Source organism: Marmota marmota, unplaced genomic scaffold (genome assembly GCF_001458135.2).
Source record: "Marmota marmota marmota unplaced genomic scaffold, marMar, whole genome shotgun sequence".
Classification (NCBI taxonomy): domain Eukaryota; kingdom Metazoa; phylum Chordata; class Mammalia; order Rodentia; family Sciuridae; genus Marmota; species Marmota marmota.
In genome coordinates, this window is record NW_025999982.1 from 11,663,198 (window position 1) to 11,679,321 (window position 16,124).

General features: G+C 52.0%; 1 protein-coding gene across 2 annotated transcripts in view; it reads left to right on the forward strand.

Annotated features, from left to right (window-relative positions):
* Positions 1-9,814, forward strand: part of Slc29a1 (solute carrier family 29 member 1 (Augustine blood group)) — a 13,813-nt gene extending 3,999 nt beyond the window's left edge. Inside the window, exons 1-13 of one of the 2 annotated variants that reach the window (XM_048805400.1) lie at positions 39-95; positions 3,440-3,525; positions 5,359-5,440; positions 5,561-5,763; positions 5,844-5,983; positions 6,354-6,488; positions 6,583-6,680; positions 6,818-6,896; positions 7,332-7,456; positions 7,873-7,981; positions 8,208-8,293; positions 8,618-8,817; positions 9,166-9,814. In XM_048805400.1, coding sequence (XP_048661357.1) covers positions 3,494-3,525; positions 5,359-5,440; positions 5,561-5,763; positions 5,844-5,983; positions 6,354-6,488; positions 6,583-6,680; positions 6,818-6,896; positions 7,332-7,456; positions 7,873-7,981; positions 8,208-8,293; positions 8,618-8,817; positions 9,166-9,277 — 1,401 coding nt within the window. In that variant the 5' untranslated portion in view covers positions 39-95; positions 3,440-3,493 and the 3' untranslated portion in view covers positions 9,278-9,814. Of the gene's footprint in view, positions 1-38; positions 96-3,439; positions 3,526-5,358; positions 5,441-5,560; positions 5,764-5,843; positions 5,984-6,353; positions 6,489-6,582; positions 6,681-6,817; positions 6,897-7,331; positions 7,457-7,872; positions 7,982-8,207; positions 8,294-8,617; positions 8,818-9,165 lie in introns of those variants that run through there. The other variant, XM_048805402.1, reaches the window with a different exon arrangement.
* Positions 9,815-16,124: the final 6,310 nt, after the last annotated feature.

A 16,124-nucleotide genomic window follows, 5' to 3' on the forward strand; every position in this document is an offset into this window, starting at 1 on the left:
CTCAGCGGAGGGCGGGTTTGAAAGCTCTCCTGCCGGCGCGGGAAGCTGCAGAGAAAGCGCGCAGGTCTCCGCGCGGAGGAGTTCTTCTCCGGCAGGTGCTCCGAGGGTCTTGGGTGGGCGCGTGCCGGGGACGGCCGGGCGTGGGGTGGCGCGTCCAGCTTGCCACGAGGGAGGGAGGCCAGGCCAAACAGCTCCGCGGCCTAGCGACCGTCGCCGGTCCCCTGCTTCCCTGGCCTGACTCGTGCAGAGCGCGCAGCACGTGGCACACCCAGGCTCTGGGCGCTGGGGATTTCTGTGGGGACCACAACCGGAGTGGGGCATGGGTGGCCTGGCTCCCGGGCCTAAAAGCTGCTGTTGCCTCGCGGACCTCCACAAGACGCAGGCGAGGGGACAGTTAATCCTGGTCGATTGTCTTCAAGACATGGGAGGGGCCAGGACACCGTGTTCGCAGTGAGGGGGATGGGGATGGGGGCGACGCAGATGGAGGTAGGGGAGCTGTCCCTTTAAGTATCTCTTTTATTGGCCAAATTCTTGTCCCTGACCTCCCGTTCCTGGCGCGTCCTCGTTTACTTACAGAGTAAATGAGAGACAAGGATAGCAAACGCCGGGCTTTATCCTCGGGGGAGAGCAGCGATGGGCCCTCACCCTCCTAGGGATCTCTCCCCAACCCTGTACCGACCCTTGGCTCACTCATCTTAGTAACCTCCAGACCCTTGGACTTGTCCTCCTGTCTATGAGTTCTTCATGCCTGAATGTATATGTGTGATGGGATGGAGATGAGGTACCCTACCTCTGACATTCATGTCAGGCTGGGAATGATCTGGGCCCCCACTTTATTCTTCTATTTATTTATTTATATTTATAGGGGGTGACTGGGGATTGAACCCAGGGGTGTTCTACCATTGATCTTCATTCTCAGCCTTTTTTTTTTTTTTTTAAACTGAGTTGCGCTAAATTGCCAAGGCTGGCCTCAAACTTGCTATACTCCTGTCCCAGCCTTCCCAATAGATGGAATTATAGGCCTATTTTTTCCCTTTAATTGCAGCAGTGCCCCCCCCTCCCCAGTCTACAGGGACATCTGGGAAGCAGTCTTTATACCTCCCTGCCCAGCCGGAAAGGAACCTAGAATGAAATGAGCATTGAGTTTGAATCCTGGCTCCCCATTCACCTACTCAGTGAACTTGGGCAAGTGACCCAACATCTCTGAACCCCGGCTGGCCCATCTGCTCAGCATAAACAATCTAGAACTAGCTTCTGGATAGTTGAGAGAAAGAGGGGATCTACAGTAGTGACTGGCCTATAGGGCACCCTGGGGAATGGAGATTTGATGTAGCACAAAGGTATGCCTGGAAGTTGGGTTGAGAGGTGTTAGGAACCTAGGGGCAGGGAGGGGCTCCATTTTGTGGCTGCTTTCAAGACTTGACAGGCCAAGGCATGGCCCTGGGACACCAGATGGTCTGAGCTGGTATCAGATCCCTGGTTGCTGTTGGGCAAAACCTGACAAGAACAAAACACCTAAGTTGGCCAGTGGAATGTGAAGATGTGGGCAGGGGTGGAGGGGTGCCCAGTGGAATTGCAGGGCACCCAGGGTGAGGACTGTGTAGAACAGGGGCCGGGCTGGGAAAGAGGACAAAAATAGACATTTCTCCAAGCCTAATGCACTTTGCTAAGGGGAGGGGGCTATTCTGCCAGGAGCCCTTTGTGTTGGGGTAGGGTGGAACACCGGCTCTGTGGAGGTGAGAGATGGCGGGGTCCCTCCCTGGTACAGATGAAAAACCTGAGTCCTTCCTCCACTCCAGCAGAGCCCTCTTGTCCTTATCCCTCTAGAAGACATCAATACTATTGTTTGCCACTCTGTCCCCAGTGCCTAGCAACAATGCTTGGTTGCATACTGAGGTCCTTAGTAAATATTTGTTGAAAGAGGATTGGAAGAAGAAGCCCTTCTCCTCCATTTGGAGGTACGCCCCCACCCCTACGACCCAGCTTTGGACTGAGGGATGAGGAAGATCTGTGGAGTCTAGAGTTTACCCAGGGAGGAGTGAAAAAGCCCATTGAGGGTCTCAGAGTCCCCTGCTGTCACTGCTGTGACCTTCAGGTGCAGGGGGCTCTCCTTGCAATCTTATCTCCCCAGCAGCTCTGGGCCTTTTATCTCCTGGGTTTGCTTTTGTGCTCATGAGGCTTCTCAGAAAGAGGCCCATGAGGCCAGAGGGGTCCTCTCTTGCTTTGCCCCATACCACCTTTTTCACTCTAGGCCCTCCTTCAGGACCATGTGGACAAGGTCTGCTGCCCAGCCTGCCTTAGGACCCCCTCCTAGGGACTGCCCAGGCCCCTTCTGTTCTCCCCTTCTGTTAGTGAGTCTAGGCAAGTGCCTGGACAGGGAGCAGAAGGCCGGCCTCCAGACAGCAGCAGACCTGGTTCCAGAGCTAGGCTCACCTGGAGGGTGGGCCAGTGCATGCCAGCGTGGCCACCCAGGCCATCTAATGGAAAGCTGTTTAACCTTCTGGTGCCAGGGAGCCTCCTACACAAGTGAGGCACAGAGAGGAATGCCGAGGCCGGTGGCTGGGAGCTTTGGGACTCAGCAGTTTGGGTCTGTGCCTGAGGCCCTACACCTCCAATCTTCCCTTTAAGCCAATCTCAGAAAGGAGAAGAAAACATCGGCCTAGAGTGGAACTCACAGGGGGATGGGATGACCTTTGGGCCAGCACTGGGGGTCAGAGTGGCTGGTCTGGGTTGTGAGAAGGGTCACATCCCCCCACCCTTTGTGAAATATTTCCCTGGAAATCTGGCTGGGAATTAGGAAGCCTCTGGGCAGTGGTTGAAAAGAAAGGTTTAAGATGCCCCTAGGAGAGAGGCCAGTCTGAGGTGCCTTCAGTAGGGGACAGGCTCCACAAAGCCTACCCTGTCCTTGAATCCAGGGGCTCCTGGGTAAATTGACAAATCAGACTTGCGGAGGGGGCCTGGGGCCTCTGCAGATTTGTTTGGTTTTTGTTCTGTGCCTTGCTCCCCCTGCCTCTGGCTGTCCCCTCCACTTTGTTCCTGTCCTCCAGCTCACCTTCCATTGTCAGCACGGCCTCTGACCCTTCTCATCTCTTCTCTGTCTTTGACTGTCTTTTCTTCTCTCTCAATCATGCTTCCTCCTCCTTCTTTCCTGCTCTCCACCCTCCTGTTTCCCAGCTTATAAACTGCTTCGGCTGCTGGATAAAAATAGCGGTGGCAGCGGCCAGGCCGAGAGCCAGGTGGAGGCTGAGCAGCCATAGGGGCCCCATCAGACTGGCCTGCTGGGCCAGAGGGTCTATCCGAGTGGTCCTGAGGGGCAGGACCCAGAGGGGATCCCGTGGGACTCTCCACTTGCCCGCTCTGTCTGCCTCGTCCCCTCCTCCCCACAAGAGTCTGAGGAGGGCTTGGTGGAAGCAGGGCCTCCCGTTGCTTCTGCCCCCAGCAAGCCTCAGAGGGAGGGAGCCGTCAGCCAGGCGCAACTGAGAACAACAGCACCATGACCACCACCAGTCACCAGCCTCAAGACAGGTAGGTACTGGGGGCAGGGGAGGGGACCTGGGCTAGGGATCAAGGGAATGGGTCTCCAGGGGGGTGGGGGCAGTGTTCCTTGGAATTTGGAATTGCCACCACAGGGTGGCCAGGTAGCTCTGAGTCAGGTCTGCTTTGGGCTGGGAACCATGCATGTCTTGGCTGGGTGATGGCAGGGGAGCCTGCAGGGGGGCATGAGGTGGCAGCAGCCTGTCTGGCCTGTCGGTGTTCCAGTATTGCACTCCAGCTAGTCCCACAGCTTCTGTCCCCTTCCGCCACCACTGGGGAGATACTTGGCAATACCCTTCATTCCAGAGCACATCTGGCAAAACCTCCCTGTCCCTCAGGACTACCCTGGGGCCTGTGCCTCAGATTACCCCACCCCACCCTGGTCCTAGATATGACCTTCCCACTTCTGGAGCCTGTGAACTCCCTCAAGTTAGAGCTGCCGTAGCAATGAGGAAGAGTTTTGGAGGGAGAGACTGTATGGGTTCGAGCTCTATAATGGTTTGGGACATGACAGTGTTGATGAAGCCCTGCCACACTTTAGCCAGGCTTCAGGCTGTCCTTCCCTCTGCCTCGGGCCACCACACCCCCCCTCACATTTCCCCTGCCTACCTTCTTTTCTTTCTGCGCCAGAGTTTATGGAACCAGGCCACTTTGTGGGGTCTTTTAACTTGGTCTCTTGGGGACCGTTTCCCCACCTGTGAAACAGATAAGAATATCCACTTCACAGGGCTGTATGGAGGGGAGAGAATTGAAGTAAGGCCCAGGTGCTTCCTCCCTTCCCAGGCAGCCCGGTGCCCCAGCCTGGCCCCCTCTTCTGCGGTGGTTCCCTAAAGCCCTCTCCCCTCTTCACCACCTGTCTTCCCACCCCACCTCTGACCCTCTGTCCTGTATGACCTTGCCTGGGAGTTTTGCCCTTCATTATGGGCCTCCAAATCAACCCTTTAGCATGTTTACTTCAAGGGGGATATGAAGGCTTTGGGGACTGCATTTGTCATAGCTCAGATCTATCTATTTGGGGCACTCACCAAGATCCTCTCCATATGAGGTGTGTGATGTTCCCCTACCCCGTGGCCAGGCCTCCTCCTCAGTGCCTTGGGTCAACTCTGAAGAATGTGAGTCTTGGCTGCTGGGAGGGTATGACACACATATCTGGAGATAGCCATGGGCCTTAGTGACCCTGGTGCACCAGGTTGCTAAGCTTGTAGGTAAGGCCTACATAATTAAATACTGGCCTGGCTGGAGCTGGGTGGTCTTTATTTATACCGGGCCCAGATGACGTCCAGTGGCTACAGACCTCTTGGCCTGCCTTTGGTAGTATGACCTATAAAACCAGTTCTGTCTGGACCAGGGGGAAAAAAAAACAGCAGTAGCTCTCTCCTTCCCTGCCTCCCAGGCACCCCACCTTCCTGTTCTGCTAGATCCAGAATGGTCTGGGAGCTTCTTGACCTCAGAATCCTCTTTGGGGAACCATACAGTTCCTGCCCAGATGCATAATCACTTCCAGACAGCCAGCCTGGTGGGAGCAGAAGACTCCTCGCTATTTGTTTTCTCACTCACCCGCCCACCCCAGCCCTTCAGCAGGATTTTCAAAACCATCTCCGGATATGTGGGTCACACTGGTTCCCAGCCTGCAGGATCCCCTGAGTGTTTGAAGGCTGAGAACCAAGGTCCTATCTGCCATGCCATTCAGTCCTGGGTCCCTGGACTCCACATATTCCCTGGGAGAACTGAAGAGATTGAGGGCAGGGAGGAAGGGGTCTCAGGTTGACCTGGAAGGGTGGGTAGGATGGCGGGTCACTTGGCTTCTCTTTCCTCCCATCCCAGATACAAAGCTGTCTGGCTTATCTTCTTCATGCTGGGCTTGGGGACACTGCTCCCCTGGAATTTTTTCATGACAGCCACTAAGGTGAGACGGGGGGAACTGGGTTCCATGGGGGCATGTCCTCTGGGCTTCCAGGGCCTGGGTATGTGCATTTGGGCATAGGAAGGGACAGAGGTTTCAACATTTTATCTGCAACCCTTGCAGTATTTCACAAACCGCCTGGACATGTCTCAGAATGTGTCCTTGAATGCTGCTGTATTGAGCAAGGACATACAGGACCCAGCTGTCCCCACAGCACCCTTACCAGAACAGAGGTCTCTCAGTGCCATCTTCAACAATGTCATGACCTTGTGTGCCATGCTGCCACTGCTGCTCTTCTCCTGCCTTAACTCCTTCTTGCATCAGAGGTGAGTACCTACCTCTGCCCCAGCACTGCCATTACTGCCTCCTGCCCACCCCTCATTGCTACCCGGGGCCTCTCCTGCAGGATCCCCCAGTCTGTACGGATCCTAGGCAGCCTAGTGGCCATCCTGCTGGTATTCCTGGTCACTGCCATCCTGGTGAAGGTGCAGCTAGATGCTCTGCCCTTCTTCGTCTTCACCATGATCAAGATCATACTCATTAATTGTAAGCTTGGGCCGGGAGCGGACGAATGTCATGAGCAGTTGGGGTTCAAAGGCTTGAACCTGCCTGGGCTGGGCTGGGTGTGAGGCAGAGAGAAGCTCAGCATCAAACCTCACTGGGAGGGGCTGGGGTTGTGGCTCAGCAGTAGAGGCTCGCCTAGCATGTGTGGGGCGCTGGGTTCCATCCTCAGCACCACATAAAAATTAAAAAAAAATAAAGATATTGTGTTCAAAGATATTTTGTTCAACTAAAAAAAAAAAACTACAAAAAAATGCCTCACTGGTAGCAAGCAGGAATCACAGGGCCTTATTTTCCTTTGGACCCTTGACTGCCAGCCCCACCATCCCTTGCTGATACTCATCCTGTTCCCCAGCATTTGGCGCCATCCTGCAGGGCAGCCTGTTCGGTCTGGCTGGCCTCCTGCCCGCCAACTACACAGCCCCCATCATGAGTGGCCAGGGCCTGGCAGGCCTCTTCGCCTCAGTGGCCATGATCTGCGCCATTGCCAGTGAGTCCTAACGTTCACCTGCCTACTGCCCTGGGGAGGGTGTAGGGGAGAAGGGATGGGGCCTCTCTCTGATCACAGACCTTGTCTGTCCCAGGTGGCTCAGAGCTGTCAGAAAGTGCCTTTGGCTATTTTATCACAGCCTGTGTGGTTGTCATTTTGGCCATCATCTGTTACCTGGGTCTGCCCAGGCTGGTGAGCAAATGGAGGGATCTGGGGTTTGGTGGGTGGGGAGGTTCAGGGTCTAGACCAAGAGTCTGGAACTGAAACTGGGGGAGGCAGGAGTTCCAGCAATGCCTCTGACCTGCCTCCCTGTCTCCCTTGCTCGATAGGAGTTCTACCGCTACTACCAGCAGCTCAAGCTTGAGGGGCCTGGGGAGCAGGAAACCAAGTTGGACCTCATCAGTAAAGGTCTTATAGCCAAAGGAAGCAGCGGGGGCGGGCGGCATGCCAGGCAGGAGCAGCATGAACATGAGCAGAGGGGACAAGAATGGACACACTGTATTAGCTGGCAGCCATGAGCCAGTGGAGGACAGAGCAACCAGGGGTGGAGGTAGGGGGACCGTAGGAAATGAGGGCTGGGAATGTTAAAATGTGGGGAGATCCTATGACCCTGATGCCCCAGGCATGTGGATTGAAGGCGCTAGGAAGCAGTTTCTGATTTGGGGTAGGGAGTCACATGACCTGAAGGTCCTGGGAATGGTTAATCCCTGGGTGGGGGGCTCAAGCCCTGGGGATTTGGAAGAGAGGTCTTAGCTAAGAGTTAGGGTGCGGCTATGGTCCACGTAAAGCTACGTCCACTGTAGCTAACCCTGTCTTTTCCTCCATCCTTCTCACAACAACAAGATTCTTCTACAACCTGTCACCTGCCAGGAGAGGAGCCAAGAGCGAGCAAAGAGGAGTCCGGGGTCTCAACCCCCAATTCTCAGGCTACCAGCAGAAACCCCTCTATTAGAGCCATCCTCAAAAATGTATGTGGGGCAGGGCTTCTTACCCTCTGTCCCTCACCTCTTTTCTTTCTTTTTGCTCCCTCCCTCTCCCTTTCCTCTAGTTCCCTTTTTGACCCAAGACTTGTCACATTCCTGGATTCTTTCTTATATGTGCACACGTGCATGTGTATTTTCTTGGTTCTTTAATGCCAACCACCATGAAGACAGGGATCCAGAGAAGCCAGGTGTGTGGTGGGGCACACTCAATCCCAATGACTTTGGAGGCTAAAGCAGGAGGATCACAAGTTCAAGGCCACCCTCAGAAACTTAGCAAGACCCTGTCTAAAAATAAAGGATAAAAAGGGTTGGGGATGTAGCTCAGTGGCAGAGTGTCCATGGGTTCAATCCCCAAAACCAAAAAAAGAAAAAGCTGACTGAATCTTATTCCTTTTCTCTAGATCTCAGTCCTGGCCCTCTCTGTCTGCTGCAACTTCACGGTCACCATTGGATTATTCCCTGCTGTGACTGCTGAGGTCAAATCCAGCATCGCAGGCACCAGTGCCTGGGGTAAGGACACTGCAGCTTCCCGACACATAGGGTCTCAGGCAGGACTGGGAATGAAGTTGAGCGAGCCTGGATTGCCTTCTACCCAGGCAGACCTTTCTGGGTCCATTTGTCCTTCCCTGCGCTGGAAGCATCTTTTCTTTCTGTATGGTTGGGGAAGGCGAGGGCCAATGAGGGCCGGAGTTGCTTGTCTGTTTCTCTTCCCTTACTCCTCCCCGTCCTCTTCCAGGAGATTACTTCATTCCTGTGTCCTGTTTCTTGACTTTTAATATCTTTGACTGGTTGGGCCGGAGCCTCACAGCTGTTTTCATGTGGGTAAGTGGAGGAAGGGATATTGGTCCCCTCTGGGAAAAAGGAGTCCAGCCTGAGAGCCAGAAAGGGGGCCATTTTTTTTTTTAAAGATCCAGACATAATTTATATATAATTAAGTGTATAAGTCTTACATGTACAACTTAACATGTGTGTGTGTGTGTGTGTGCACCTATCCAAATCAAGTTGTAGAACATCCCAGCACTCCACAGGGCGCTCCTGATCAATGTCCCCCTAAAGGTAACCAGGCTTAGAGGCCAGTCCAGTCCCCAGGGTCTCTAAATTGAACCCAGGGCTCAGCCTGGCTGAGGCACTGCCCTGTCCCTGCAGCCTGGGAAGGACAGCTGCTGGCTGCCGAGCCTGGTGGTGGCGCGGCTGGTGTTTGTGCCGCTGCTACTGCTGTGTAACGTCCATCCCCGTCGCTACTTGGCTGTGGTCTTCAAGCATGATGCCTGGTACATCTTCTTCATGGCCGCCTTCGCCTTCTCCAACGGCTACCTCGCCAGCCTCTGCATGTGCTTCGGGCCCAAGTGAGTGGGGCCAGGCATTTGTCAGGGTCTAGAGCTCCAAGCAGGGACCCTCAGTGGAGAGAAAGAGGGCAAAAGGAAACTTTCTGGTGCTGAAGCTGATGGCCGCGGGGGAGGGGCTCGAGAGCCGTGGTAAGGGCTGGGGTGCCCGGGCTGCTTAGGTGGAGCTGTGGGAAGGACCTGTTGGGGCAGCATGGAAAACACCTCCTCAGTACACAGTCCCCAAAGAGGCAGAAACAGGTGGGGGTAGGAAAGGAGGACAGATTGGTCTCCCTACCCCAGATACTGGGGACTGTGGCTGGGGTTGGGGCTGGGCAGTCAGCCCTGGGTCGTCTTCCTTCCCTCCTTTAGGAAAGTAAAGCCGGCCGAGGCGGAGACCGCGGGAGCCATCATGACCTTCTTTTTGAGTCTGGGCCTGGCACTGGGGGCTGTCCTCTCCTTCCTGCTTCGGGCAATTGTGTGACCATGGATGGACAGAAGGACTGCACTGCTGACCTGCCTCCTGCCCCTTTTGCCAAGGATGAGCAGGGTAGTCTGAAGGTTTTCTCTTCTTTTAAAGCCAACTTCTGCTTTCTTATGCCCTGTGTGGGGCCTGGATGTCCAGGCCCTGGGGAGGGAGCCTCTGATGGACACTGAGAACACTGGGCTTGAGGGTCAGACAGGAGGGGCATGGCCTCTGACTGATGGCTGACTGGTCCCTGCAAGGCAGGTGAGGCTCCTGGGCTCAGAGAGCGTGTATAAGTGTTTTGTTTCTATCTGCCTACACCAGGGGTGGCTGGGGGGCCAGGACTGACCGTTGTATGGTCTGATCTGATATTTCCCCTCCCTCCTTTCTCCCCACGTGCTTCCTCCCCTTTCTCCCTGCCCCTTTCCCCTGCCCTTCACCCATCCCTACCCATCATACACACTATATTAGATGCTATTTTACTGCCTTTTTTTTTTATACTCAACAGAAACAGGTGCCTTCAGAGGCTCTCTGATTAAATTAAAAAAAATTTTTGTTTCCTCTCTGTGCCTCCCTGTGTCCTCAGGCGACAGCTTAATGCCTTGGCATGGTAGAAGATAGGAAGTATGGGTCTGGAGGGATGAGCAGGACCCAGCTGTGGGCCTGAGGGGTTGGGCCTCAGAGGAGCTGTAGTGCCCCCTGCTGGGCCCACAGGGGAGGGACAGGCCTCCAGCCAGGACACCCGAACTGTGGCCCAGACAGAAAAGCCAAGTTTTTTCTTTGTTGCTTCATTTCTCCTTTCACAAGGCTGGAGACAGAGACAGCTTCTTGTCTTTTCTTGGTCTTAACTTCTACCCACCCCCCAACTCTGTCCTCAGTCCCTGCAATGAACTCTGAAAAACTGGCCAGCTCCACCCCCAGCTCTTGGCGGTACTCCTACATCACTGGGCAGGAAGAGGCTGAGGCCTGAGGGTTCTCCCCTGCCTGGCACCCAGCCCTGACACCAAAAGCTCTGCCTGCCAGACTTCCTGGGGAACAAGGAGCCTATGTGTCCCTCATTGAAGCTGGACTTCTTCCTTCTCAGCCCAAACTCTAGCCTAAGGAGGGGTGGTTTGGAATGGGACTGTGAGAGTCTCAGTGAAGGGGTCCTTACCACTGAGACCCCTGCCCAAGAATGACTGCCTGGCTAGAGGGAAGTGCAGTCCTCTAGTCATGGTGACCCTCCAGCCCCAGCACTTGGGTATGAGTCTCAGAAAGGCAGGAGGTTTTGCTGCCCTGCCTGGGCTGTCTGTTTACTGATCTGTGACCGTCACATTGCTACTGAGTTGGCACCTCTGGCAGAACTTCCTCGCTTACGGGAGTTTTTTTTAATTGAAGGCTTCAGGCCTCAATAAATTCTGTTAGCTTATTTTTCACTCTTCCATGAGCTCAAGCCCTAATGGGGTTGTTAAGTATACCATCGTAGTGGGAATTGAAGTCCAGGTGCTAATTTGTCAAACTAGAGTATGTATCTGAGGTGAAGGTAGACAAGGTCTTCCTTCTAATCTGGTTCAAGCTGCCGGTTGCTTAGGATTCTTCCTCCTGATGTGATGTACCTGATGTGATGCAAACTGAAGCTACAGACCTGAGATCTTTCTCCTCTGCTTGCCCTCAGGCCTCCCTGCCTTCCCCATTGTACCCAAACCCCAGATCCCTATTGGATCCCTATTGAATCTTCCTTAAGGCCAGCCCCTCCCCCCACCACCTGTATTTCTTCCAGAGGACCCTTTACCACTTCCCTACCTGGCCTTTTGGGACCAACTCCCAGGTCTTCTCTGATCCATCCCAAATGTGGCCACAAGAATAATCTTTTTTTTTTTTAATTTATTTATTTTGCGGTACTAGGAATTAAACTTAGGGGTGTTCTACCCCTGAGCTCCATCAGCCTTTTTTTTTTAATATATTTTTTTTAGTTTTCGGCGGACACAACATCTTTGTTTGTATGTGGTGCTGAGGATCAAACCCGGGCCGCACGCATGCCAGGCGAGTGTGCTACCGCTTGAGCCACATCCCCAGCCCCACAAGAATAATCTAAGGCCAGACATGGTGGTGCATACCTGTAATCCAAGCTACTGGGGAGGTTGAGGCAGGAAGATCACAAGTTCAAGGCCAGCCTTGGCAATTTAATGAGACCCTGTCTCAAAATTTAAAAAGGTAGTTCAGAGTTACATTGTTCCTGGGTTCCATTCCTGGTACTAACCAAAAAAAAAAAGAGGAAGAAGAAAGAAAAAAGAATCTGAAAACCAATTTAGGGGTGTGTTTGTTCCTTGATCTGGAGCATGTACCTATCTCACTATTATGTTTTTATCTTTTTTCTCCCTGCTACTGGGGATTGAACACAAGCCTTGTGTTTGCTGGACAAGTGCTCTATCACTGAGCTACATCCCTCGCCTTTATTTTGAGCAGGGTCTTACTGAGTTGCCCAGGCTGACCTTGAATTTGGATTCTTCCTGCCTCAGCCTCCCACATAGCTGGGATTTTAGGTACATACCATAGTGGCTTATGTACTTTTCTTTGTCCAGCTACAAGACCACCATGTTTTTGAAGTTAGGTCTGTTTGACTCATGTTTTGGCTTTTCAATTTCAAAATGCTGTGCCTGGCTCCCAGAGGTACTTGGGAAATTTTGCTGCACTGCATCTGCTTGTGTCCTCGTGATATCTGTTGTTCCATCATCTCCACATGCCTGACTCCAGCTATTCGGTGGTGCTCATCGTCCATGCCCTGGCATGTTATGTAGGGGTTCCTCCCAATCCCAGCATGGTTCAAATAAAGAAAAGGCTACACCCATTTTCTGTACTTAAACTGATGTTAAAGGAAATTACTGGAATATCTTTTCTGAAAAGAAAATCTTATTAATGTAAATGCCAAAATTGGCAACTAGGTGCAGTGTCAGATTCTGACCACAAGTGGGCACTCTGCAAGCAACACTACACTGGGGGAGCCTGGTAGTAGGAAGCAGGGTGCTGTTGGCTCTGGTGTTCCTCTCTGCTTCCAAGAGGAAGGGAGGGCAGAGCTGGAAAATCTGCCAAGTATCCCTTCCTGCCATGACTTGATACTGCCCATCACCTGACATTTCCGCTCCAAATGGTCTGTCATCCTTCCTAGGGGCTGCCACTGCTACACAGAAATGTCTCTTTTTAGTCTTATGGTGAAATGTTGAGGCCTTGAACACTCTTGAAAAACTGAGCTCTAGTAAAATCAGCATCCATTCTTGAAAATAGAAATGAAGCCTGAGGTCTAATCAACAATTTGGAATATATGTTTATTTTTTGAGGAGAATGTGGAAAGAGCATGGTGTAGGTGAGTATGAGGGGTGGAATGATAGGGGACCCCTAATTCTTGGGAAAACAAAACCCAAATTGTTCTCAGGGTTAAACTATAATAGTGATTCAAAATGAACCTGAGCAGAGAAATGCAGAGTCACTTTTAAAGAGACAGTACTGCTGTCTGGCCTGTTGGCCCCGCCTGAAACCTGAGTCCACGTACAGGAAGAGTGGCTGTCTTTTGGAGGGGCCAGCCAGCAGATCTGATAGAGGCCAGATTGGCAGTGTCCATGCAGGTCCTGGGGGGTTGTCTGGTTCCTGGGATGCATTGGCACTGAGCATAGAGATGGGCAGAGTTCCAACCCAATCCATCAGTGGCCTTGTGTACTGGCTGGTTCCTGAAGCTTGTGCACATGAACTGGCCTTTGCCTGGTGCTCTCAGGCCTGGCTGTGCCCACTCAACCCTCTCTAGCCTTGGCTGTGTTGTGCTCCCTGCAAAGGGACAAGTTGGCGTTCCAGCTCCAGGCTGCTGTGAGTGCTAAGTGGGTGAGTGGGTCAGTGTGGCCCATGAAGGCCTCTGCCCAAGAAGCTGCGGTCTCCTAGGCCTTTTGCCAAACAAGAGGGCCATCGTGTTTGGATTCAGAGCCTGGGATTCTGTTCTGGGCCTGCCACGCATTCTCTGTGGCTCTGGCTCCTTTCCTTAAAAGGGGAGGTCGGTATATGTATGGACTTGTTAAGGAAACAGAATCTAGATATAGGAGATGAGGTCCCCAGAGCCACAAGGTGCCATGGTCACTAGGATAAGCCTAAGCATGGCGGGGTCTCTTGTCTAGGCCACTCTGCTCTTCCCCCGTGCCATTCATTCCCCTCTTCCACACTTCCAGGACCTTGGAGCTTGAGAATCAAGCCATTCTTCCCCAGCCTAGCCATTTCCAGCGTGAACTACCGCCTGAGGGCCTGCTTGCCTCGGGACCGCTGGGAAACCTCACTGCACGTTTGGGGCCTGAAGCAGGGTGGGGGTGGGAACAGCCCGGCCAACGCCCCGCCCCTCGGGGAGGGGTGGAGGGTGACGTCACCCAGCGCGCAGGTGACTAGAGGACAGCCCACGCGCTCTGCTCATCTGGGCTGCTGAACCTGACCCTTTCCGTCTCGCAGCCACTCATGTGTAAAGCAGGAATAGTGACACTTGCCCTGCCTGCGGGCGTGGGATTGTGAGAGTCCACTCAGATCTGAGTCGCAGCGTCACTTTCACCACGGCTCTGTACTGTCTGGCGCATTGTTTCATCTGCTTCCCCAATAGCCCTATGAAGTGCTGACTAGTGCTATGCACATTTTACTCTGGAAAACCAAGTTTGAAAGGTTGAAGGATGAAAAAAAAAAAAAAAAAACTGTAAACTGAATCAATCTGTCTCCTTGCACTCCCCATCCCCCAACGAATTACCAGGCAGCAAAGGAGACAAAAAGACACAAGGGATCCATCGCATGGCATCATACTGCAGGTGTGGTCTGCTACCTCCCATCTCTGAAACATCCCAGAGAATCGAGTCCGTTCACATTCCCAGGAGTTCCAAGCCTCTGGGATACTGAACTTTCATGGCAGCCTTCCAGATGATACCAACAAAGTCACTGATGTCTAACCTCACCCCCACACCCAGATTTCCTGATCACCCAGCAGCACTGTCACAGACCTACTTGTCCCTTATCTGGGTGGAAGTGAACCAGTCAGGCACGGGTCCAGTGAATAGTTGAGAAATACAGTTAGTTGAGACCTGCATATTGAAAAGGTGTGCCGGCTGCCTGAGACAGGACAGGTGGCAGGTAGAACATTAAGTAGGTCAAGATTGTTTGTGGGGCCACTTGCCTTTGTGCCTTCCCCTGAGGCAATCTGAGACAAACAGATTGGGGTAATGTTTTACCTTCTTACTCAAATGGGGGAGTGGAACACTGAACAAAGCCCAAGACAAACGCTTGGGCTGGCTGGCAATGGCAGGCAGGCAAGACTTAGTCACAACCCTTGGGCCCTTGAAAAGGTGAGACACAGTCACATGTGTATTAATAGAGCAGATTACCAAAGATGTCTGGTTTGTAATTCAAGAATGGCTCCCCATTGCCCTAAGTGATTTTGTCTTGTCCTTGACATTAGCCATCAGCTTGATGGTGCCTAGCCCTACCAGTCCAGCCCAGGCCTCTCCATGTGTCCCTCTGCCTGCAGACCTCTCTCTTTGGTGTCCCACAACCTGTCTAAAACAGGCATCCTCACTCCTCCAATCCAGAGGTGTGCTCCCCACCCCCAGCCCCAATTCTATCCCTCTTCCTCTCCTCCTCCCACCTCTGCCTCATCTCGCTGTCTTCAGCCGCTCCTCCAAGATTTGTTCTGTGCAAACTTCAGACATTTTTTTGTGTTGGTTATTTTGAACAACAGTGCATTTAATTTAATACATTGAACCCAACAACAAGATAGTATCTATTTTTTTCTCAAGGATTTACAAGTGCTAACCATATTCAAGGTGACAAATCAAGTCTCAAAACAAAAGAGCCAGTATAACATTCATACACATTGTCTACTACATAAAGGATAATGTAAAAAATTGAAAATTTAAAACACTTCTACATTGATCAAAGATACCAAAAAATCTTTAAAACTGAATCATAAATAAATACTATACAATATATTGAATTTTATGGGGTGTGGCTAATATAATTCTTGAGAAATATGTACCCTTAAATCCTTATGTTAGAAAGGAGGAAAGGCTAAATTTAAATGCACTAAGTATTAAGGTTGGAAAATAGAGAACAATGGAACTAGTCCAAAATAAGTAGGAGCAGAAAACTGTGGTATGGCTCAGTGGCAGAAGGTTTGCCTAGCAGCCATAAGGCCCTGTGTTTGATCCCCAGCACCAAGAAAACAAAAACAAAAAACTTTCAAGAAACATCCAAACCAGGCCAGGCACGGTAGTGCACACCTATAATCCCGGTGGCTCAGGAGGCTGAGGCAGGAAGAGCAGGAGTTCAAAGCCAGTTCAGTAAAAAGTGAGGTGCTAAGCAACTCAATGAGACCTGTCTCTAAATAAAATACAAAAGTTAGCTGGGGATGTGGTCAAGTGCACATGAGTTCAATCCTGGTACCCACCCCCACACACACAAAAAAAAGAAACATCCAAACCAGGTGTGTGATAGCGCACACTCATAGTCCCAGCTATTCAGGAAGCTAAGACTGAGAATGAATTCAAGACCAGCTTGGACAAGAATGGTAAGATCCTGTCTTGGAAAAAAAAAAGTAATATCTAGAAAAATTATTATGTAGGGCTGGGGATGTGGCTTAAGCGGTAGCGCGCTCGCCTGGCATGCGCAGGGCACTGGGTTCGATCCTCAGCACCACATAAAAATAAAATAAGGATACTGTGTCCACCAAAAACTAAAAAATAAATATTAAAAAAAATTCTCTCTCTTTTTTTTTAATATTTTATTTACATTTTAGTTTTTGGCAGACACAACACCTTTGTTTGTATGTGGTGCTGAGGATCGAACCTGGGCCGCACCCATGCCAGGGGAGCGTGCTACC